The 23653-nt window shown below is 42.2% G+C and overlaps 1 protein-coding gene across 1 annotated transcript; it reads left to right on the plus strand.

Moving 5' to 3' along the window:
* Nucleotides 1-10220: 10220 nt before the first annotated feature.
* LOC125519055 (uncharacterized) lies at nucleotides 10221-14418 on the plus strand. Its single transcript, XM_048683947.2, has 10 exons — nucleotides 10221-11218; nucleotides 11359-11550; nucleotides 12338-12445; nucleotides 12528-12569; nucleotides 12686-12781; nucleotides 12851-12940; nucleotides 13050-13166; nucleotides 13264-13293; nucleotides 13978-14049; nucleotides 14134-14418. Exons 1-10 carry the CDS (start codon nucleotides 10361-10363, stop codon nucleotides 14221-14223), a joined length of 1695 nt encoding a protein of 564 aa, XP_048539904.2. The 5' UTR covers nucleotides 10221-10360; the 3' UTR covers nucleotides 14224-14418.
* Nucleotides 14419-23653: the final 9235 nt, after the last annotated feature.

Genomic DNA, 23653 nt, shown 5'->3' on the forward strand with positions numbered 1-23653 from the left:
TGCCAAGAAAAATAGCAGTCGACTAAGTACAGGCACAAAGGAAAAGTAAGCCTGCGAGATTCTCGCAATTCTGGGGAGCAAAGAAAAGTATTGCAAAAAGTAAACTAGATGTCGAACACATACAAAGAAGCAATCAAGTGGAGGCAGCACAGAGCGACCAGAGCACAATTGTGTATGCAGTCACGGTGTCGTGAAAGAGGAAGAACCACTGGACACCGATCTTAGAGTTATGAGGAGCAGCGTAGCCCTGCATGACAAGCCAAGAAAGAGGATCATCCAACAGAATAACTGGATAGGCGAACCAATGGCTAGAAAAACAGCAGTCGATTAAGTACAGGCACAGAGGAAAATCAAGCCTGCACAGCACGGGAGAGACAGAGAGGGAGCAAGCAGCAGCACGGGCACGGGTAGGTGGGCAGCCCTGCACAGCACGGCAAGGAGATGAGCCGGCCAAGGAATCCAATCCAATCCAATCCAGATGGTATGGTAGGGGAGAAGAGGGAAACAAACCAGAAGCCGCCGACGGGCGAAACCTCGGCGCCTCGTGGCTCCAATGCCGGAGAAGAAGAAGATGATGATGATGGATCCTCGCGAGGGGGATTTGGGAAGCAAGGAAGCAGCGCGAGAAGCCGCCGCGCCGCTCCGCTCCGCCGCTCCCGTCCCGTCGTCCCCTCTCCTCTCCTCTGCTCTCCTCCTCTCTTTCTTTTTTCTTTTCTTTTGAGGATCCTCTCTTGCTCTCCTCCCTCTTCTCTCAGCAGCAGAGCAGCGTGGGCTACCTCCTCCTTCCGAGCAGGCCAAGCCCGAAGGTTGCGGCCCAGTCTGGGCGTAGAAAAACAAATATAAGGACCCACGAGCACCGAGCCCAGATCCTATTAGGCAGTTTCCCAAGTACTCCTTTCAAATATCACTTCCACCCTTCTCAGGATGCGAGCATGTGTGTCACTTGTCACAACCTGAAAGTTTTTCCTTTTTTATAGATATGTTTATTCAAAACGGTTTATCTCTTATAAGCAGTGCGTCCAAATCTCAAATCCCTCTCAGCACGTACGTGGTAAATGGGCCGGCCCATGTAGTTTTTTTAGTTTTGCAAACTTTTTCCTAAATTCCATGAGATTTTATTTTCAAATTTACAAACTTCTTTCAATTTTTGTGAACTTTTTTAATTCACAAACTTCCTTTGAATTTGCACCATTTTTAATTCCGTGCTTTTTTTTGCATGTTCGTGAACTTCTTTCAATTTTTGTGAACTTTTTTAACTCGCAAACTTCCTTTGAATTTGTGATTTTTTTAATCCGCTAACTTCTAATTGGGAAGAGAGAGAGAGAGAGAGAGAGGATGTCATCTAGCTACTGCTATGGACACTCAAGTCTTAAGAAAACTACTCACACATGATCATGAAGGCAACAGGTGATTGTGTTCTGGGCTAGGGGGGGGGGTGCTCACCACATCGTCTCCTAGCCAAGTGGGCCAGGCCGAGGACCCAATGATGATTTACTGGTGGGCCCTGTTTGACAAACCCATGAAGAGATGAACCCGAAGGCTTGGCGCATACTCCAAGACTTAGAGACCATCTATGATGCGATTACCTTAGATATAACTAGCCTTTGGGTAAACCCTAGACCTCCTAGTATCTATATAAACCAAGGGGTAGGACTTGTAGACGAGAGAGGGACTCGTACACACGATCTCGTGGTAGATCAACATGTACTTTGTACCCTTCGAAATCAATACAATCAAAGGAGGACATAGTGTATTATCTCTTCAAGAGAGCCCGAACCTGGGTAAAATCTTGTGTCTCTGTTACCATTGTTCCAAGGCTACCCATCGGGACCCCCTACTCGAAATCGGGTGGATTTAGTTCCACCATTAGTGGCCCATGCAGGAAGATCCTCGACGACGAGAGGAAGCAGCGAAACCTCGGCGCCTCGTGGCCGCAATGCCGAAGAAGAAGAAGAAGAAGAAGAAGATGATGGATCCTCGCGAGGGGGATTTGGGAAGCAAGGAAGTAGCGCGAGAAGCCGCCGCGCCGCTCCGCTCCGCCGCTCCCGTCCCGTCTTCCCCTCCTCTCTCCTCTCCTCTCCTCCTCTCTTTCTTTTTTCTTTTCTTTTGAGGATCCTCTCTTGCTCTCCTCCCTCTCTCTTCTTCTCTCTGCAGCACCGTGGGCTACCTCCTCCTTCTGAATTCTGACCAGGCCAACCCCGAAGGTTGCGGCCCACTCTATCCAGTCTGGGCCTAGAAAAACAAATACCTCCTCCTATTAGGCAGGTTTGAAATAGCATGCGTATTTTTCCTCTAGCTAGGGTTTGCTTCTCCCAGAAGGCGACTCTGTCGCCACCGTCGAGTTTTTGACCTTCCCTCCTCCGATCCCCCTGGCTTCTTGGATTGAGATAGCGAATCCCGATATGGGCTCAGGGCAGAGAAGAGAGATAGGGTCCCCCCTGTTTTACTGCCCGATCTGAGTTTTCTTCTCGAGTAAGGTTTTGTCTAATATGGCGGCAGATGGATCTGGAGGTGCTTCTGGATCAAACTCTGCAACCGAGGTGGAGCGGATGATGGCCAAACTTGGCCTTCGGGAAGAAGATTTTGATGATGTTGTGTATGATGAGAAAGATGTGCCGCCGGATGCAGCAAGGTGGGTAGCTCTTGCTCGGGTACACATTGATAAGCCGTATAGCCAATCGTGGTTCTTCAAGAACATGCGAGCTGCATGGGATCTACCGCATGATGTGAAGTTCCGCCCTCTGGAGGACAATATGTATTCTCTGCAATTCTCTTGTCTTGGTGACTGGGAACGTGTCATGCAAGAAGGCCCATGGAACTTCAGAGGCAACGCAGTGGTGCTTGTTCCTTAGGATGGTGTCATGAAACTGTTGGGGAACGTAGTAATTTCAAAAATTTCCTACGCACACGCAAGATCATGGTGATGCATAACAACGAGTGGGGAGAGTGTTGTCTACGTACCCTCGTAGACCGGAAGCGGAAGCGTCAGCACAACGCGGTTGATGTAGTCGTACGTCTTCACGGCCCGACCGATCAAGCACCGAAACTACGGCACCTCCGAGTTCTAGCACACGTTCAGCTCGATGACGATCCCCGGACTCTGATCCAGCAAAGTGTCGGGGAAGAGTTCCGTCAGCACGACGGCGTGGTGACGATCTTGATGTTCTACCGTCGCAGGGCTTCGCCTAAGCACTGCTACAATATTATCGAGGAGTATGGTGGAAGGGGGCACCGCACACGGCTAAGAAAACGATCACGTGGATCAACTTGTGTGTCCATGGGGTGCCCCCTGCCCCCGTATATAAAGCAGCAAGGGGGGAGGAGGCCGGCCCTAGGAGGGGCGCGCCAGGGGAGTAGGATTCCTACTCCTAGTTGGAGTAGGTTTCCTGCTTTCCTAGTCCAACTAGGAGAAGGGGGGAAAGGGGGGAAGAGGGGAAGGAAGGGAGAGAGGGGCCGCGCCCCAAACCCCTTGTCCAATTCGGACTGGGCTTGGGAGGGGCGCGCGCCACCTCTTGGTCCTTCCCACTAAGGCCCATTAAGGCCCATTGCTTCTTCCTCGTATTCCCGTAACTCCCCGGTACCTCCGAAAATACCCGAATCACTCGGAACCTTTACGATGTCCGAATATAGTCGTCCAATATATCGGTATTTACGTCTCGACCATTTCGAGACTCCTCGTCATATCCCTGATCTCATCCGGGACTCCGAACTCCTTCGGTACATCAAAATATATAAACTCATAATGAAACTGTTATCGAAACCTTAAGCGTGCGGACCCTACGGGTTCGAGAACAATGTAGACATGACCGAGACACGTCTCCGGTCAATAACCAATAGCGGAACCTGGATGCTCATATTGGCCCCCACATATTCTACGAAGATCTTTATCGGTCAGACCGCATAACAACATACGTTGTTCCCTTTGTCATCGGTATGTTACTTGCCCGAGATTCGATCGTCGGTATCTTAATACCTAGTTCAATCTCGTTACCGGCAAGTCTCTTTACTCGTTCCGTAATACATCATCTCGCAACTAACTCATTAGTTGCAATGCTTGCAAGGCTTAAGTGATGTGCATTACCGAGAGGGCCCAGAGATACCTCTCCGACAATCGGAGTGACAAATCCTAATCTCGAAATACGTCAACCCAACATGTACCTTTGGAGACACCTGTAGAGCTCCTTTATAATCACCCAGTTACATTGTGACGTTTGGTAGCACACAAAGTGTTCCTCCGGCAAACGGGAGTTGCATAATCTCATAGTCATAGGAACATATATAAGTCATGAAGAAAGCAATAGCAACATACTAAACGATCGAGTGCTAAGCTAACGGAATGGGTCAAGTCAATCACATCATTCTCCTAATGATGTGATCCCGTTAATCAAATAACAACTCTTTGTCTATGGTTAGGAAACATAACCATCTTTGATTAACGAGCTAGTCAAGTAGAGGCATACTAGTGACACTCTGTTTGTCTATGTATTCACACATGTATTGTGTTTCCGGTTAATACAATTCTAGCATGTATAATAAACATTTATCATGAAATAAGGAAATAAATAATAACTTTACTATTGCCTCTAGAGCATATTTCCTTCAGAAACCAACTATGGTCAAGCTAGATACGATTGATATCTGGATACAGATTCATGATGTTCCTGACAAATATGCATACTGCCTGTAGTAATTTGAAGATATATATATATATATATATATATATATATATATATATATATGCTTTATTGTTATACTTACAAATGCAAATTATTCGATGATATGCTTAATGTAGAGCCCAATGATATGCTTTAGTGTAGAGTCTGATCACATGCTCTTATTAGTGTAGAATCCAATGAACTATTAATAGTGTAGATAATCCATATATACTTATTAGTAGAATTCATGATTAGTTAGTACAAATGCGTAGTACTGTGTCTTTTGTTAGTGTAGAAATCTAGACTTAATAGAAATATATTTGCAAGAGTATGTGCGAGGCTATTTATTAATTGATATGTTTTTCTTATTCAGAAATTGCCAAAGAACCTATTGTTGGGGAACGTAGCAGAAATTCAAATTTTTCTACGCATCACCAAGATCAATCTATGGAGTAATCTAGCAACAAGGGGAAGGAGAGTGCATCTACATACCATTGTAGATCGCTAAGCAGAAGCGTTCAAGCGAACGGGGTTGATGGAGTCGTACTCGTCGTGATCCAAATCACCGATGATCCTAGTGCCGAACGGATGGCACCTCCGCATTCAACACACGTACAGCCCGGTGACGTCTCCTACGCCTTGATCCAGCAAGGGGAGAAGGAGAGGTTGGGGAAGACTCCATCCAGCAGCAGCACGACGGCGTGGTGGTGGTGGAGGAGCGCGGGACTCCAGCAGGGCTTCGCCAAGCACTACGAGAGACGAGGAGGAAGAGGGGTAGGGCTGCGCCAACAGGGAGATTGAATCGTGTGTTGGGCTGCCCCTTTGCTCAAGTATATATAGGGGAGGGGAGGGGCTGCGCCCCCACCTAGGGTTCCCTCCCTAGGGGTGGCGGCAGCCCCCAGATCCCATCTGGGAGGCGGCCAAGGGGGAGAGAGAGGGGGGCGCACCTAGGGTGGGCCTTAGGGCCCATCTGCGCCTAGGGTTTGCCCCCTCTCCTCTTGAGGACGCCTTGGGCCTTGGTGGGAGGCGCCCCAGCCCACATAGGGGCTGGTCCCTTCCCACTATTGGCCCATGTAGGCCTCCGGGGCTGGTGGCCCCTCCCGGTGGACCCCCGGACCCCTCCGGTGGTCTCGGTACACTACCGGTGATGCCCAGAACACTTCCGGTGGCCAAAACCATACCTCCTATATATCAATCTTTACCTCCGGACCATTCCGGAACTCCTCGTGACGTCCGGGATCTCATCCGGGACTCCGAACAACATTCGGTAACCGCATACATACTTTCCCTATAACCCTAGCGTCATCGAACCTTAAGTGTGTAGACCCTACGGGTTCGGGAGTCATGCAGACATGGCCGAGACAACTCTCCGGTCAATAACCAACAGCGGGATCTGGATACCCATGTTGGCTCCCACATGTTCCACGATGATCTCATCGGATGAACCACGATGTCAAGGACTTAATCAATCCCGTATTCAATTCCCTTTGTCCAGCGGTATTGTACTTGCCCGAGATTCGATCGTCGGTATCCGATACCTTGTTCAATCTCGTTACCGGCAAGTCTCTTTACTTGTTCCGTAGCACATCATCCCGTGATCAACTCCTTGGTCACATTGTGCACATTATGATGATGTCTACCGAGTGGGCCTAGAGATACCTCTCCGTTACACGGAGTGACAAATCCCAGTCTCGATTCGTGCCAACCCAACAGACACTTTCGGAGATACCTGTAGTGAACCTTTATAGCCACCCAGTTACGTTGTGACGTTTGGCACACCCAAAGCACTCCTACGGTATCCGGGAGTTGCACAATCTCATGGTCTAAGGAAATGATACTTGACATTAGAAAAGCTTTAGCATACGAACTACATGATCTTTGTGCTAGGCTTAGGATTGGGTCTTGTCCATCACATCATTCTCCTAATGATGTGATCCCGTTATCAACGACATCCAATGTCCATGGTCAGGAAACCGTAACCATCTATTGATCAACGAGCTAGTCAACTAGAGGCTTACTAGGGACATGGTGTTGTCTATGTATCCACACATGTATCTGAGTTTCCTATCAATACAATTCTAGCATGGATAATAAATGATTATCATGAACAAGGAAATATAATAATAACCAATTTATTATTGCCTCTAGGGCATATTTCCAACACCTATCTGTGAGTTGTGGTATCGAGCCTAATGAAGAAGGCTCAGGTGGACTACGCCTTACCGCAAGGGGCTCCGTCACCACCTGTATTTACCGCATGGACACAGACGGTCGCACACACTTAAACTCGGTTGGGTGGAAGAGATTCCTCGTTGGCAAGAATCTTCGTGTTGAACACGCCATCCTAATTACTATCAGAAACACCCACCGCCCAGGCTTGAGGATGATGATCGTCGTCGATATCATCTTGAACTACATGTGTGTGTGTGGCTATATCATCTAGAACTACATAGGATGATCGTCGTCGATATCATGTAGAACTACATATGATGATCGTCGTCGATATTATCTAGAACTACATATGATGATCGTCGTGGATATCACCTTGTACTGCTTGAGGATGCATGTTGAGTATATATGAAATTATTATCTAGTACTCCCTCGGTTCCAAATTACTCGTCGTGGTTTTAGTTCAATTGAACTAAAACCACGACGAGTAATTTGGAACCGAGGGAGTACAACCTAGTACCTATAATGCTTAATGAAATTGATATCTAGTAGTACCTAGTATCTGGAAATTGTTGTTTATTGAAGCTGAAATGGGTTAGGAAGCCGCGCGGGGGGGGGGGGGGGGTGATGAAAGATATAGCAGTAGCGCGGGGCAAGGAAATCGCTACAGCTAATTAATAGTAGCGCATTCCGAAAACGCGCTGCTGATACAGTCTAGAATAGTAGCGCGTGTACAGACCGCGCTACTACTATCAGTTAGCTGTAGCGCCTTATTGATAGCGCGGCTGCCCGCGCTGCTAATAATCCCAAAACCCGCGCTACTACTAGGGTTTTCCCTAGTAGTGTGTTATGCCTATTGCAGCAGTTCATCAGTTCAAGCCCAACACTAAGCTCAGAATGGACGTCGAGCTAGGGGATAGGATGATCACCATCGATAACAAGCCTATCAAGCTCTAGATTTGGACATGGTCTTTTATGTTCTCTCATTTACTATAGCAATTAGTACCAGCTACATATGGAAAGATGTGCCACTTCAAACTACTTCATGACATATGAATTTGAGTTGCACAAGGTGGGTGATGACATAAACCTGTAGTGTCGCATTCAGCTATCAAGGCAAATAATCACCTTCCGTGGTTGCTAAATGAGTGGATCTTCTAAGCTACCATGTTGCTGCACCTTCTATCTAGGCCACTCAACTTTGCATCAAGATCCGTGTTGTCTTTACAAATTACATCCGTATTGTGCTATTTTTTTCTTTCAAACAAGAGAACATGTGATCATATTATTGAGATTCTCATATTCTTTTAGACCAATTCACACGCATGTTCATGCTAGTAGTAGCTGTACGTTTTAATTATTGTTTTTCTTGAATGACGTATTCCATAATGTTATTCTGGTTCGAAGCTGCATGTCTCACCCTTTCTTTGAAGTTTTCAACAAAAAAGAGAGAAAAAGAAAGGGGAAGATGGGCCGAGCCCAACTAGCCGCGCCATTCGGGCGCCCGTTGCGAACGGGCGCTTAAGCACCAAATAAGATCCGTTGGCGCCCCCCCCCCCCCCCCCCCCCCGCTCCCCCAACGTAAGCATGCTATGTGGGTCCACTTATTACAGGGTTTCATCTACCTCTTTTTCTAGCAGGTTTTCATAAGTTTCGTTGGACCAGGTTTTCCTTTCTTTTTCTAGTTTTTTTCTTAATTTCCCTTTTTTGGTTTTATTATTTTAATTCATGGACTTTTTAGATACGTTTTCTTTCATGTTCTGTTCTCCTTTTATTTTCCTTTCCTTTTTCATTTAGAAATTCAGGACATTTTTTAATTCATGCACTGTTTTCAAAACTCACGAACATGTTTTGTTGCAGACCTTTTTCATTTGCTGAACATAGTTTAAAATTCTTAACAATTATTTTGAATTCATGATCATCTTTCAATTGGTGATTTTTTTGTAATTTGGGATTATTTTTTTGACTCGACAAAGATTTTTTTGAAATTAGAAACATTTTTTAATTTCGTGATTTTTAGAAAATCAGGAACATTTTTCAAAAAGTATTTTATTTGAATTCATGAATATTTTTAATACTCGAAAATATTGCTTTAAATACAGCAGCATTTTACAAAATTCCAAAGATTTATAAAAGTTCTGAATATTTTAAGAATTTAAAATATTTTAAAAATTCATGGATATTTTTAAATAAGCAAAAATAAATAAAGGGACACAAGGATAAAGAAAAACAAAAAATAAAAATAAATAAGAGAAATGAAAAAATAGGGTCGTGCAACGCCGCACATGGGCCAACCGAAATTCACGCATGGAGGAGTAGGGATGCTTGTAAGCACAAGCTCCTCGCTAACACATGAAGGGATCAACTAGAGCCCGCTGACCACACTCATCTCTTTGTTAACAATATTTTTTTTGAAGCTTGGACAGCTGAAAACGCCTACAGGCTCACATGAAATAATGGCACCCAAAAGAGTTCAATAGAAGGGAAAATTGGTTGCCGCCAGTTTGAGAGGTTTGTCAAAACTAATGTTGATGCAGGTATTTCGGTTGATCACAATCTCGGAACTGGTACGTCCATTTTGTCATGGTAGCGACGGGAGCTACTTGGGTGGCACTGTCCTAGTTGGCAACGGTCTCACTGAGCCAGCCGCACTCGAGGCGCTGGCCTGCAACGAGGTACTCTTCTTAGCACAAGAGTTGGGGATACAGAACATACAGGTGGCGTAGACTGTAAATATGTCGTAAATTATATCCACCAGTGGAGGAATTATTAGAGAGATTAGTGAGACATCAAAAGGTTTTAATTCTTCTGCATTTAGTCATGAACAACTTCGAACTTTGAAGCTAATAAGATAGCTAGGCTAGGGTTATCCCTTGCGCCTGGGAGGCATGTTTGGTTAGGATTTCCATACGATTCAGTTGTAATCCTTGTGAATATTCTCAATGATCAATGATAAATGTTAGCAAGAGCTCCCAGTTGGAGCGCGTGGAAGCATACGGGCCGGCCCAACTGCGTTTTTGGTTAATTGCTGGACCAGCGACCTTTTACTGTCGAACGTTTGACAAGGGACCGCTGGCCATGGTGAGTTGACAATTGACTTTTTGGAAAAAGGGAAAAAGTTCACAAAAATAAATAAGGCTCCAAAATTTTGAAAAAATTCATAAATATTGAAAAAATCATGAAACAAAAAAGGTTCATGGTATGTATGAAAATCAAGTCATGGAAAATTTGTAATTTATAAAATCAAAATAAAAATACAAAATTTCATTAAATTTTGATACAATTTTAGTTTGGAAAAGTTCATGAAATGGGATTTTTTTTGAAAAGATTTCAATTTTTTGAGAAAAGAAAGACTAAAAATCTCCCTTCGCTAAAAAAAGAGACTAAATTCCCCAACTCCGCTGTGGCCGTGACGACTCTCAACGAATCCCGATTTGACGACGCGCTCCCCGCCTTCCCTTGACCCGCCCCGCCTCCATCAAATCGGACCGGCAGGGCCTTAGGAAGCTCCACAGTCGTTGCTAGGGTTTGGAGAGATGCCGCGGAATCAGATCGGCGACACGGTCTCCGGTGAAGTGATGCCGCCGCCGAACCAAGTAGGGAATCGGAGGCTCGGCCCGATCTCCGGTGCAGAGGTGCTGCCGAAGCAAGTCAGTAATCGGACGCCCGTGACGGTCCCTCCGCCGTCGAAGCAACGCAAGGATCAGACGGTCCGCACGGTCTCCGGTGGAGCGGTGCTGCCGACGCAAGTTGGGGGTCGGACGCCCGTGTCAGTCCCTCCGTCGTCGCCCAACCAACTTGGAAATCGGAGGGTCAGCACCGTCTCCGCTGGAGAGGTGCCGCCGAAGCATGCTGGGAATCGGTCGACCTTGTCGGCCCAGCTGCCGCCAAAGCAATGCAGGGATGATCGGACGGTCTCCACGCTCTCCCATGGAGATGTGCTGCGGAAGCAAGTCGGGGACCGGACGCCCGTGTCGATCCATCCGGCGCCGAAGCAACGCAGGACTCAGACGGTCGGCCAGGTCTCCGGCAGACAACCCTTGCCGCAGCTGCACACCACACAACAAGGCAGACCGGCCAGCTCCTCGAAACCTAGTGCATGTACGGCTCTTCGTGGCAACACTAGTGCGCAAGCTCGTAAGCCATGTGCTGCTGCAACAAAAACTGTTGTACAAGTTAAGTCGAAGAAGAACAAAGATATAGAAGAAGGGGAGGACGAAATCCGAAGGCTGAACGAATTGGGATTGGGAGATAATGTCAGCAAGAAAGATTATCGTGTTTATCTCAACCAGCTGCCTGGCAGGCCTGATGTCGATATTTCCACTAAGCTGGATGCTGTGCAGCTCAAGGAGCTCAATGTTCGCCATGCGTTGTATCGCCTCAAGTATTATCAGGTTTGGTTTGTAGTCCCATACACTTTATTTATAGGTTGCTTGTGTTACTATTAAATTACTTGTTCTGTGCTGTGCTGCGTATGCTGGTTTGTTAATATACACAGTAAATTTGGTGTCATCACTGATCTCATTGTCTATAGCTGTCACAAAACGTGCCTGAGGATAAGCTTTGCTATGATAAATTGAAAGAGGACTACCCCCCTAGCCGTCTTGAGGAGGAGAGATTCTTTAAGTGCTATGAGGAAGATGGCAAATTAGATTGGTCTTTCCACACTGATTACTGCAAGCTTGCTGGCCTGGAGGACTACCAACGGCTGGTCCCTCAAAATTATGTACGTATTCTTTTTTTTTTTTGGCAAGTTGTATGCATCTGTTTATGTTTTGTTGATCTAGTATGATAGACCAGTGTTTAAGCTCAGAAACTTCTCAACAAAACGACTTACTTTTGGTAGATCCAAATCTTTATACGGTGAATCAGTTATTAAACCTTGTATAAAACGTGAAAAGAAATGGCGTTTCAGTATTCTAAGCCTTGTAATAAAAGGTAAAAAGGAATTACAGTTTCAATATTCCTGGCATATTATTTTGATTCTCATATCCTTTTAGACCAATTCGCACGCATGTTCATGCTAGCAGTAGTTGTACGTTTTAGTTATTGTTTCCTTGAATGAAGTGTTCTGCCTACCCCAATTTGTTTGGGACTAAAGGCGTTGTTGTTGTTGTTGTTGTTGTTGTTGTTGTTGTTGTTGTTGTTGTAATGAAGTGTTCTATAATGTTATCTAATTTTTTAAGCCCGACAGTAATACTTATCAAATTCCATGACAAATTGGCCAGTTTGCATAAATTCAAATATAGTGACAATCTTGTTTCACCTTTTTATTCTGTGAATGACATAAATTGGTGAAACTGTTCCTAGTTTTCTTTCTTTGATCAAGGATGGCAGACTATATTATTTCCTTTTAGATGTCTTTTGGCAAATGTAACTAAGTATGTTTTTCTGATAAATTGCATCCGCTTGTTTATCTGATTATAAAATGTTCAACTATTATTATTTGAGTTATGTGATTGTTTGCTAATCTTTCCTTTTTACTGTTGTCTCCCTCTAATTTTTTATTGTAGGGTGGTTATGACTATGTTCGTTGGGATGAATACCACAAGGAATTTCATAGCTATGAGATTGAACAAGAATATGTCAAGTATTGTGAAGAATTGTCCAAGAAACTTAAGGTACGCACCATAGATATGATAAAAGTTACCCAAATGTTGATTGTTTTTTGTACTAACAATCTTTTTTTTTGTCTCGCAATAGTGGATGGAAGCTTATGTGCTAAAAGAACAAACATCACTTATGGTAAGTATGAGTGAGATCTCTTATGCAAAACGCATGAGTAACATTATGTCACTATGTATACTTTAGCACCATTCATAATGCCTCTTTTTTTTTAACTTATGCCTCTCCTATTTTAGCGGGGAATGATTTTGACCAGAGGAACTTACCAAGCAATGAAGATCGCCACTGACTTCTCGAAGATACATGCGAACTTAGCCTTTTCTGGCTTCTATGTAGGGTCCCTTGTGCACTTTTTATTTCATTTAGGTGTTCTGTATTTAACAATTAGACTCTTAATTCAGGAGTGGTTCAAGAGCATGGCTTTTGATGTTACGAACTACAAAGAGTTCGATGTACTCTATTATGAGATTTGGCAGAGGTGCAATCAGGAGGTCAGTAATGTACCCTGGTCTTCTGAACAACTTAGCAATCATTGAATGGTGATATGTGTTTTGATGCTTTGTAATGCATTTTCTTTTTCTCCCCTTGAACAATTCTCAGAAGAAATTCAGAGATGCTTTGGATGAGGTGTATGAACTTAACAGGTTCCCATTGAGCCAAAACAGAATGAGATGTGCACTGGAGAATGACACATTCTGCTCGGAATTCGAAGAGGAGGTAACTTGTTTTCCTTATTCAGATGTTTTCCAAATTCACATGGTATTCATGGTTATAGATCTTTATAACTTATCTTTTTCATACTTCTCATTTTCAGTTTCTTGGTTTCACAGCTTGCCTCAAGGAAGTAAGTTCTGTTCTGTGTGTCTCCCACTCTTATGCCATGTTTGGATGCAAAGTATTTTTAGAGTATTTTCTGAATACCATGGTTTCTGAAAAAACTATAGTTGTACATACTTTTCGGTGTTTGGAGTAGTAAATACCATACTTTTACAAACTGCAGTATTCCCAATACTATGATATTTTTGGAGTATTAAAAAAATCTACTCCTGCCCTCTTTTTTCTTAAAGAGAGAAACAATTGCATGGGTTGTTTTAGTTAGTCTGGCTGCTCTGATTTTACGTCTACTAGGTTGCGCACCATCTTGACGCAAGTCAGCTACTAATGCATGTTAGTTTATATACAACACATGTTGCTCTGAATCAGTGTCACATAGAGGATATAGAAGTATAGATCCTATACGTTAGTTTATATATGGAGCCAATTAACCAAACAGTTGTCTTCAACGTGCATGTGCATGCCCAAAAACTAGTTTGATTTTTTTATGATAGCTATGGAATGCAAAATAAGAAGAGTAAATACTGCTCGCCACACACTTCATTGTATCTGCACACTTTTTCCTACCTACAAGTCATAGTACTTTGATTTTCAAATAGTGTAGGTTTTTTAAGTAGTACTCAGCATCTAAACAGAGGCTAGATTGAAACTATTGGAATGTTGTTCTTGTGTCTGATGCTCTACCTGACCATAGTTTGCAGAGGACAAAAGCAAGATCACTGAGGATAAAGCCCTGGAGTTGATTGCAGAGGCACTTAGAAAGGAGGTACTTTATTATAAAACTGCATCCGCATGCCTTTTTCAAGTTTCAACTATATAGTTTACTTAAGTGAAGTTCCTTTTCTTTCAGACGCCGAAACCAAAGTTCTATGAGGATTATTGTAGGAAGAAGATAGATATTGCTCAAGCTATTGGAATAATTCCCAGCGTACCGGCTTAACTGTTGATCTTCCTGATTCACACCATTTCATTTATCAAGTTAGATATGCAGCCCAACTGCCACTATTAGACAGTACGGAGTATATACTAAGTAAATGGCACGTGCCATGCACATGTAGAATTCAGGGAATGTAACTTAAAAAGTTGGATATTTTTCATGCTCCCTTTTTCTTGGTGATTACTCTTCATCTGATGACCATCGACTGTACAGAAACGCTAGAAGAGTGTTTAGCTTCTGTTGGGTACTTAAGCCACTACGCGAGCATGGTGATCAAAAGCTCCTCCAGTCTAAGGACTTAGTCTTTAATCCAACTGCAATGGCAACTCACAGGACCATTCATTACCACCCACATGACTCCTGTAACGTTGAAATTTTGGCTGGCTTTTGAAAGGGCTTCTTGTTCCCATTTGAATTAATCTTGTATTATTCACATCACATACTAACTTATTTTGCTGTTATAGACATACCTTGTTAAAAATAAGAGGTTACAAATTATCACAGAAATATCTACAAGGAGTTGTTGTAATTGCTTTACTAGTCGAGAACATACATATAAAAGTATGATTATACTAGATCATCATGGAACATGTTGCTGCAGCTGTCAATTTTGACGATAAATGTTTGAAATTTACACAAATATATGGAAGTATGCTGTTCGAAAGTTAAATTTTCATGAAGATATTTATTGTTATTTACACAAACATAGGAAGGTATCCAACATAAAATTACGTTGATTTTTATCGAGTTATATATAAACTAATCAGCAAAAAATAAATATGTTTAATCTCTACTAAATCAGACACAAGTCCATTCTAGCAAAGTCACCCTTCTAAGATCCAAATTCGACTGTTGATCAAATGTGTTAACATGTGTTAATTATGAGGTAAATCATGTTGATTAAATATGTTAACATGTGTTAATTACGGGGTAAATCTCCCTTGTTAACCGTCAGGCAGTTCGCACTAATGCTAGCCCTCGCATTCCTTTGGCTGCGTCCCCTCAACTTGTATATAAGCATAATCTACATCTACATCTACACTATTATTAAAAGAGTAAACATGTGTTTCTCTAAAGAGACATCACAAAGCGTACATGGGATTAGCAGAACCTTCAGATCTAATTGATTAAGTGAAATCTAAGAGCCCATAATGTTCCGGTGGTCTATCAGTCAATCGAACGGTTCAGATTGGATGTTCTGCAGGCAGACCATCCTCACGAACCTTTTATTTAGGAAAAAGTTCTAACTGATTACTCCCCTGGTTCCGTTTAGTGTGGGTTTTTTTTGCCAAATATAATCCATGGTCTGCACGATGAGACATTTCAACGATTCTTTCCAACTATGCTCCTCTACCTCCGCTTCCGTTGTAATTCCGGCACTAATTACTCCAGATCGCACGCCTCCTCCTCCTATCTTTTCACCTTTCATCTTTGTCCACCTCTTCTCCTGCCCGTCAAGCGCATGGCCATGGAAGATATCCACTTGTGGGAACTGGGAAGACGGTAGCTTGCTTGCGGAGGACGGCATCCACCCGAACGGCGGCGTCCACCCGCACAGCGGCGTTCCTGCGGAAGGCGGCATCCAACAAGGCAATGGCGGCATTCCCGCGGAAGGCGGCGTCCACCCGCACAGCGGCGTTCCCGCGGAAGGCGGCATCCAGCAGGGCGATTTTTTTTGAAACTATGATGATTTTTGTAGCAAATTCGGAAACTATACGCCCTAATGCATAAAAATTAAAAGTATCACCCTGTCGGCCTCCTGTTGGCCGAAGAGGGACTTTTCGGCCAACCGTTGGACGAAGAGGGTCTTTTCGGCCAACCGTTGGCCAAAGAGGACTTCTCGGCCAACCGTTGGCCAAAAAGTCCCTCTTCGGCCAAAAGTAGGCCGAAAAGTGGTCTTCGGCCAACACCTGCTCTCCTGTTTTAGAAAATTCATATCAATTAGGATTTTTAATATTTTAATTTTATTCTTTTTGCATTAGATTAGAAATTTTTTGAAGTTATTGTAAATATCAAGTTTGACTAGATTTGAAAATTTGAATTTGAATTTTCATGAATTTTCTCAAATCACTAGATTGCCTATAATTTGAGCTATGTGTATTTTTTAGATGATTCTTTTTTGGTACTGGTTCTTTGTGACTTTGTTTATCAGTAGTAATTAATTGGCAAATTTTAGGATTATTTAAAATTAGGTTTTTATGAAAACAGTTCTGTTTTAGTGTTTTATAGGTTTTGGGCTATTTCTTTTAATTTTAATTACTCTAAATTGTTTTCTTTTGCTTTTTCTAAACATATTCTTTTAGTTTCTGTTAATTTATCAGTAGCTATTTTTTTGTATTTTATTTCTTTTATCCTACTAGAAAACTTTGAGCTAGATAGGAGTTTATATTTAAAAGTGCCTTATAAATCCTGTACAAACATTGCCCTTTTATACATGAAAAAACTATACTTTCCCGCAATCTTTTTCCCTCCATTTTCTTTCCCTCCATTTTCTTTCCCGCCATTTTCTCTGCTGTCATTTTCTTTCCCGCCGTTCTCTCCCGCCACACTAAGGAGGCCAGTGTAGTCTCGTCAAGATGTATCTACTGTTAACTTAACAGAAACTAAAAGAATATGTCAAAAAAAACTAAAGAAAACAATTCAAAGCAATTAAAATTAAAAGAATATGTAAAAAAAACTAAAGAAAACAATTCAAAGAAATAAAATACAAAAAATACTACAAATAAAATATCTACTATTAACTTAACAGAAACTAAAAGAATATGTCAAAAAAACTAAAGAAAACAATTCAAAGCAATTAAAATTAAAATAAATAGCTCAAATTAAAGGAATCATCTAAAAAATACTCCTAGCTCAAATTATAGGCAATCTAGTGATTTGAGCAAGTTCATGAAAATTCAAATTCAAAGTTTCAAATCTAGTCAAACTTGATATCTACAGAAACTTCATAAAATTTCTAATCTAATGCAAAAAGAATGAAATTAAAATATTAAAAATCCTAATAGATATGAATTTTTTAAAACAAGAGAGCAGGTGTTGGCCGAAGACCACTTTTTGGCCTAGTGGTGGCTGAAGAGGGACTTTTTGGTCAACGGTTGGCCAAAAATCCTCTTTGGCCAATGGTTGGCCGAAAAGTCCTCTTCGGCCTACCATAGGCCGAAAAGTCACTCTTCGGCCAACAGGAGGCCGATGGGGTGATACTTTTGATTTTTATGCATTAGAGTGTATAGTTTCCTAATTTGCTATAAAAATCATCATAGTTTCAAAAAAAAATCCAGCAGGGTAATGGCGGCGTTCCCGCGGAAGGCGGCGTCCAGCAGGGCAACAGAGTCGTCCACCCGCATGACAGCGTGCCCGCGGGGGGCGGCGTCCACCAAGGCGACGACAAGGTCACAGACGGACGTCACGGCTTCGGCCATGCCGTTCGGAGGATTGCCGCCTCATGCAGCCCAACGATGGTAACTATGTGGCGCATATGAGCGGCCAACATGCCAGTGCTGACGATGGCCTTGCATGGCGCAGGTCGACATCCAGCACTCGCACGCCTTGTGGAGTCGCGGGCGTCTACGGACTCCTTCAGGTTCCCGCGGATGACGACCAGGGCGTCGTCACAGCTGTCCTGGAGGACGGTCGCCAAAAGCAGGCCGAGAATGGCGACGACGTGTCGCTCGCGGGCAACCAGCATGCAGGCGCTGATGATGGACACTGCATCGCGCAAGGCGACGACCACCACATAGGCATCCACACACTTGAGACACAGGCGCAGTCGCTCAGCACCGCATCCATCAGGGATTCAGGGGCTCCGTTTTCGCCATCTAATCATGGACCAGCGAGTAAGTGTAAAGAAGAGTGAGGAGAGAAGATCACAGTAAGGACAGGGTGTGCAAGGGATTTATAGCAATGTTCTTCTGTGTTATAGACACCGCACTAAATAAAATTTCTGAAATAAACTTTATATAGTTTAAGAGGGAAAGGGTTCTGGAGAGGGTTCTTTCCTCCCTTCGTTCAAACCAGAGTTTAAGGACGATGAGTAAAACTGAAGCTCTAATAAATTGCGGATTAAGAATTGAGATCTAGAAAATGCATTGTTCATTTTCTTCATTGAAAAATTTGACACGCCACACATAAATAGAAAATACTAAGTTATAGCTAGATTTGTTCATGGAAATATTTTTGCTGAAGAGACAACGATATTTAGCTTCAGGCTGCGTCATCTTTTTGTTTTATACTCCCTCCGTTCTAAAATAGATGACCCAACTTTGTACTAACTTTGAACGGAGGGAGTAGTTGTTTAAACTTTGTGGCGCTGCTGCTCTTGTTGGCCTTCTTTAGGTTGATGTACTCTCCCCTTCTCAATATGTTTACATCAATTCTCATGCGTGTTCCCGGAAAAAAGAAATTAGTGTTTGCTGAATTGGAGCATTGCATTTTTAAGTAAGTTTTCAACCATTATTATTTTTGCATAAATTACTTATCTATACGCAAACGATTTCTCTGATTTTAGTAGTTTTGCAGGACATCAGAGAGCAGATAACACATTGGCCACATCTCCAGTAAATGTGGCAATCATACTAAATCATAAAAGGTTGGAGACTTTTGGATATTGAAAGAATCATACTTTTTGAAGTAATATGAGTATTGATTAACTCATTTTTTGCGTTTCTAGGCTGCCTTGATTTTTCTAATATCTATTTTGCCGTTTCTCTTGGCAGGAAGTATCAATGCAATGCTTAAGAAGACTAGGACTCTGAAAATTGTAAGTGTGGGAGATTGTGGTTTCAAAGTTATTGATAAAGATGATTATGAATAAAATCATACTTATCTTAAGGTTATTAAAATACTTCATATGAAATTAAAATTTTCTTTTCTTCATTAACATATAGGACACGAAGCAGATTTGTGTGCTTGTATGGAGGGAATATTCATTGCCATTCAGAGATCAGAGTTGCCTATTTGTGTGAAACTAGACACGCTATCAGCAGTGAACGTGCTCAAGGAGAAGGATCTGGACAGAGCAATGTTTGCATCATTGATTGCTGAGATCAAACGTCTTTTGTCTCTTCGTTTTGGTTCCGGCTTGCCACAGATAGTAAAGCAGATTGTGATGATGATGCTATTTGAGTAATGCAAGATTTTACCCCTAAAAAAGAGACATATAGGACAAGATGTTCTCAACACGCATGCTGATACTACCATTAGTTTGACATTCCATACCTTGTAAGCTCCCAGGCAATTCGTTAACCATGTTTGGATCCCTGGTCACTACTAGGGAAAAGCCTAGCAGCAGCGCGGGTTTTAGGACTATCAGTAGCGCGGGCAGGAGCGCTACTGATACGGCGCTATAACCTAAGGTTAGCAGTAGCGTTGGTTAACCCACGCTACTGCTACACCGACTTAGTAGTAGCGCTTTCTTGACGCGGCGCTACTGGTAATTACTAGTAGCGCTTCTTCCAGCCTGCGCTATTCCTATTATTCCGTATTTTTTTTATTTCATGTTGTATTCATACACCTCTATACAAGTTTTCATACAGCAGCAAGTTAGAGATTGTTTTTACATCATAATGAGTTATTACATCGTTGGGTGAAAGAACCGTGGACTAGTTTCAAGTGGATGGACATCCACTTGAAACTAATCCGCGGTTCTTTCACGCAATGATATAATAAATATCACCATCATCATCATCATCATCATCATCATCATCATCATCATCATCATCATCATCATATCATTAACAACTTATCATTATAATACATCATTGTCATATAACACCTCCTCATGATCATCGTTTTCATCGATGAGACATCACATAGCAAGTTGGTCACTAGTCATAATCACAACTACTCCTCATCATCAACTCCTCATAGGACCTACTACATTCTCTTAGGACCTACTATATTCTCTAAGGTAAAATAGCAAAAAACAAGATAGCCCCTGGCTCTCCATTATGGAGAATGCAGATTATCCTGTCTCCAATTCTTGCCTTTCGCTTAATGTTGCTTCCAAGAACCTCCTTACGAATGTCCAAACATTTTTTCCACTCTTTGATTAGCATGTGTTCACTGGTTTCAGAAATCCGATATGCACAGGTGAGATCCGTAGGATGACCTGGCTGTATGTTCAGAACTCAATCCATCGGAATTTTCTGTTGAAAAACATAGTAATAACTTCGTAGTTAGCAATGATGTACTAGTTTTAGAAGTATACAAAAGATGCACGGATGTCATAATAGTAAAAAATCTTACCAGGGTATCTCCATAGAAGTTATCGTGGTTCAACACGTGCACTAGTGGCACGTATTCACCATAATTTGGAGGAGTTCGATAATAGGTATTGTAATTCTCAAAGAAAGTACAAAATGCGATCAGATGATTTTTCTCCTTATAAGTTAATTCGAAGCCATCGGTGTAGTGGGTTTTGTCTACCATCTTCTACACATTCTTTGAAGAATGAAAATAAGCTGTCAATGGAAATAAGTTGTCAACTATTTTGAAATAAACAATATAAATTAGTTAATAACTATGTTTGAGAAACTCACATAGCGGTAGAATCGGAAGCGTATCAACAAGGACCCAAATGTCCATATTGTTTTACTCGATGTCAGGATCACCAAGATCCATGGTGACAATCATACCCTCATAAAAACCATACATTTTGCAAAGTGCTTCCCAATTTTGGCAACCAAAATGGGTTACGCTCTGAGAATTGTACATATTTACTTCAAAATCCATATCATGATGGGTCCTTAGATGTATTTTCTTTGTTTCAAAATTTTCATGGTCTTCAAAACCCATCCTCTCCAAGAAAATAGCGTCTTGCATGGCATGGGATAAGCTAGTCGAATTGTAAAAGATGAAAATTACACGTTGAAATAGTTGAAGTCGTGCTTAATTACGAAAAAAACACTTGTCGTCGTTGCGTACCGTTTCAACGTCGAAGGTCTCCTCGAGCTTAATGCTGAAGCGCCGATCATCGTCCAGGTGAGGGCACCTGTCTCACAGACCTCGATCGTCGTGGCTCCAGCTGCACTCCCCCGGGAGACTTTCGTCACCCGAGTACGACATTTCCTACGTTCATAATTCAAAGATTAAACTTGTATAATTAAATATATGTACTAAAAACCCTAAATTAGATCATTATTTTTCGAGAAAATCCAGGCCACTCGATATTTCCTACATATTCTAGCACAAGTCATGCCAGAATTCATGGAAAAATCCGGCATGACCTTTGCTAAAAAGGACATATTGAGTGCCTGAAATTTGCCGGAACGGAAATTAATCAACACTCTGGCAAAACATAGGCCACTTGGAGGTGTAACCTAAACATGACGGGCCACTTGGGCAACCACATATCCTATTTGAGCAACACAGGATATACATGTTTTTATCTACGTCATATATATCTTATAGGACTTATATTGACATGCAGATTTGGCTGGTCTCACCTCGAGGTCGGAGGGGGTCGGTGACGGGGACGACGGCGGGGATGATGGAGGGGCTCCTTGATTTCTGCAAAAGCAAAAACCCTATAAGTTATCACTAAATACATCCCGAATAATTGCTTAAACTAAAAAAATAACAACAAATATGACATGTTCAACTAGTTCTATTAATTCAACTAGTTCTTACTAAATATAAACTTACTATAAATAGAAAACAACTAGGTTCTTTCTAAAAATAAAGTAGTTCAACTAGTTATATTAATTTTCTTACTAAAAATACATTATTTATATTAATTCAACTAGTTCAACTAGTTTATTAATTTACTTACTAAACTTGTTCAACTAAAACTAAACGAGTTCAACTAGTTTATTAATTTACCTACTAATTATTTTAAACACTTACTAAATAAACTAGTTCTATTAAGGACTTACTATAAATAAACTAGTTCTATTAAGCACTTACTAAATAAACCAGCTCTATTAATCACTTAATATAAATAAACTAGTTATATTAATCACTTACTAAATAAATTATTTCTATTAAACACTTGCTAAAAATTCTACTACGCTAGTTCTATCCTAAATTTTCTTACTTCTATTTTATTCAAAACACCTAAAATAGTCAAAAAAATTATTCTATTAAAAAACCTACATTCTACAATGTCTACATTCTAAAATCTACATTTAAATTACCTATAGTTTGCAAGAACAGAGACAAGGGAGGGAGGGAGGTGAAGGAAATATGCCCTAGAGGCAATAATAATGTTATTATTTTATTTCCTTATATCATGATAAATGTTTATAATTCATGCTAGAATTGTATTATCCGGAAACATAATACTTGTGTGAATACATAGACAAACCAAACGTCACTAGTATGCCTGTACTTGACTAGCTCGTTAATCGAAGATGGTTATGTTTCCTAACCATGGACAAAGAGTTGTTATTTGATTAACGGGATCACATCATTGGATGAATGATCTGATTGACATGACCCATTCCATTAGCTTAGCACCCGATCGTTTAGTATGTTGCTATTGCTTTCTTCATGACTTATACATGTTCCTATGACTATGAGATTATGCAACTCCCGTTTATCGGAGGAACACTTTGTGTGCTACCAAACGTCACAACGTAACTGGGTGTTTATAAAGGTGCTCTACAGGTGTCTCCAAAGGTGAATGTTGGGTTGGCGTATTTCGAGATTAGGATTTGTCACTCCAATTGTCGGAGAGGTATCTCTGCTCCCTCTCGGTAATGCGCATCACATAAGCCTTGCAAGCATTACAACTAATGAGTTAGTTGCAAGATGATGTATTACGAAACGAGTAAAGAGACTTGCCGGTAACGAGATTGAACTAGGTATTGAGATACCGACGATCGAATCTCGGGCAAGTAACATACCGATGACAAAGGGAACAACGTATGTTGTTATGCGGTCTGACCGATAAAGATCTTCGTAGAATATGTAGGAGCCAATATGAGCATCCAGGTTCCGCTATTGGTTATTGACCGGAGACGTGTCTCGGTCATGTCTACATTGTTCTCGAACCCGTAGGGTCCGCACGCTTAAGGTTTCGATGACAGTTATATTATGAGTTTATGAGTTTTGATGTACCGAAGTTAGTTCGGAGTCCCGGATGTGATCACGGACATGACGAGGAGTCTCGAAATGGTCGAGACATAAAGATTCATATATTGGACGGCTATATTCGGACACCGGAAGTGTTCCGGGTGATTTCGGAGAAAACCGGAGAGCCGGAGGGTTACCGGAACCCCCCCGGGAGATGTAATGGGCCATATGGGCCTTGGTGGAGAGAGAGAGGGGCGGCCAAAGGTGGGCCGCGCGCCTCCTCCCCCCTGGTCCGAATTGGACTAGGAGAGGGGGGGCGGCGCCCCCTTTCCTTCTCCCTCCCCACTTCTTTCCCCCTCCTAGTAGGAGTCCTACTCCTACTAGGAGGAGGACTCCTCCTTGGCGCGCCATAGGGGCCGGC

The sequence above is a fragment of the Triticum urartu genome, chromosome 1A, assembly GCF_056163025.1.
Source record: "Triticum urartu cultivar PI428250 chromosome 1A, HENAU_Tu73, whole genome shotgun sequence".
Lineage (NCBI taxonomy): Eukaryota > Viridiplantae > Streptophyta > Magnoliopsida > Poales > Poaceae > Triticum > Triticum urartu.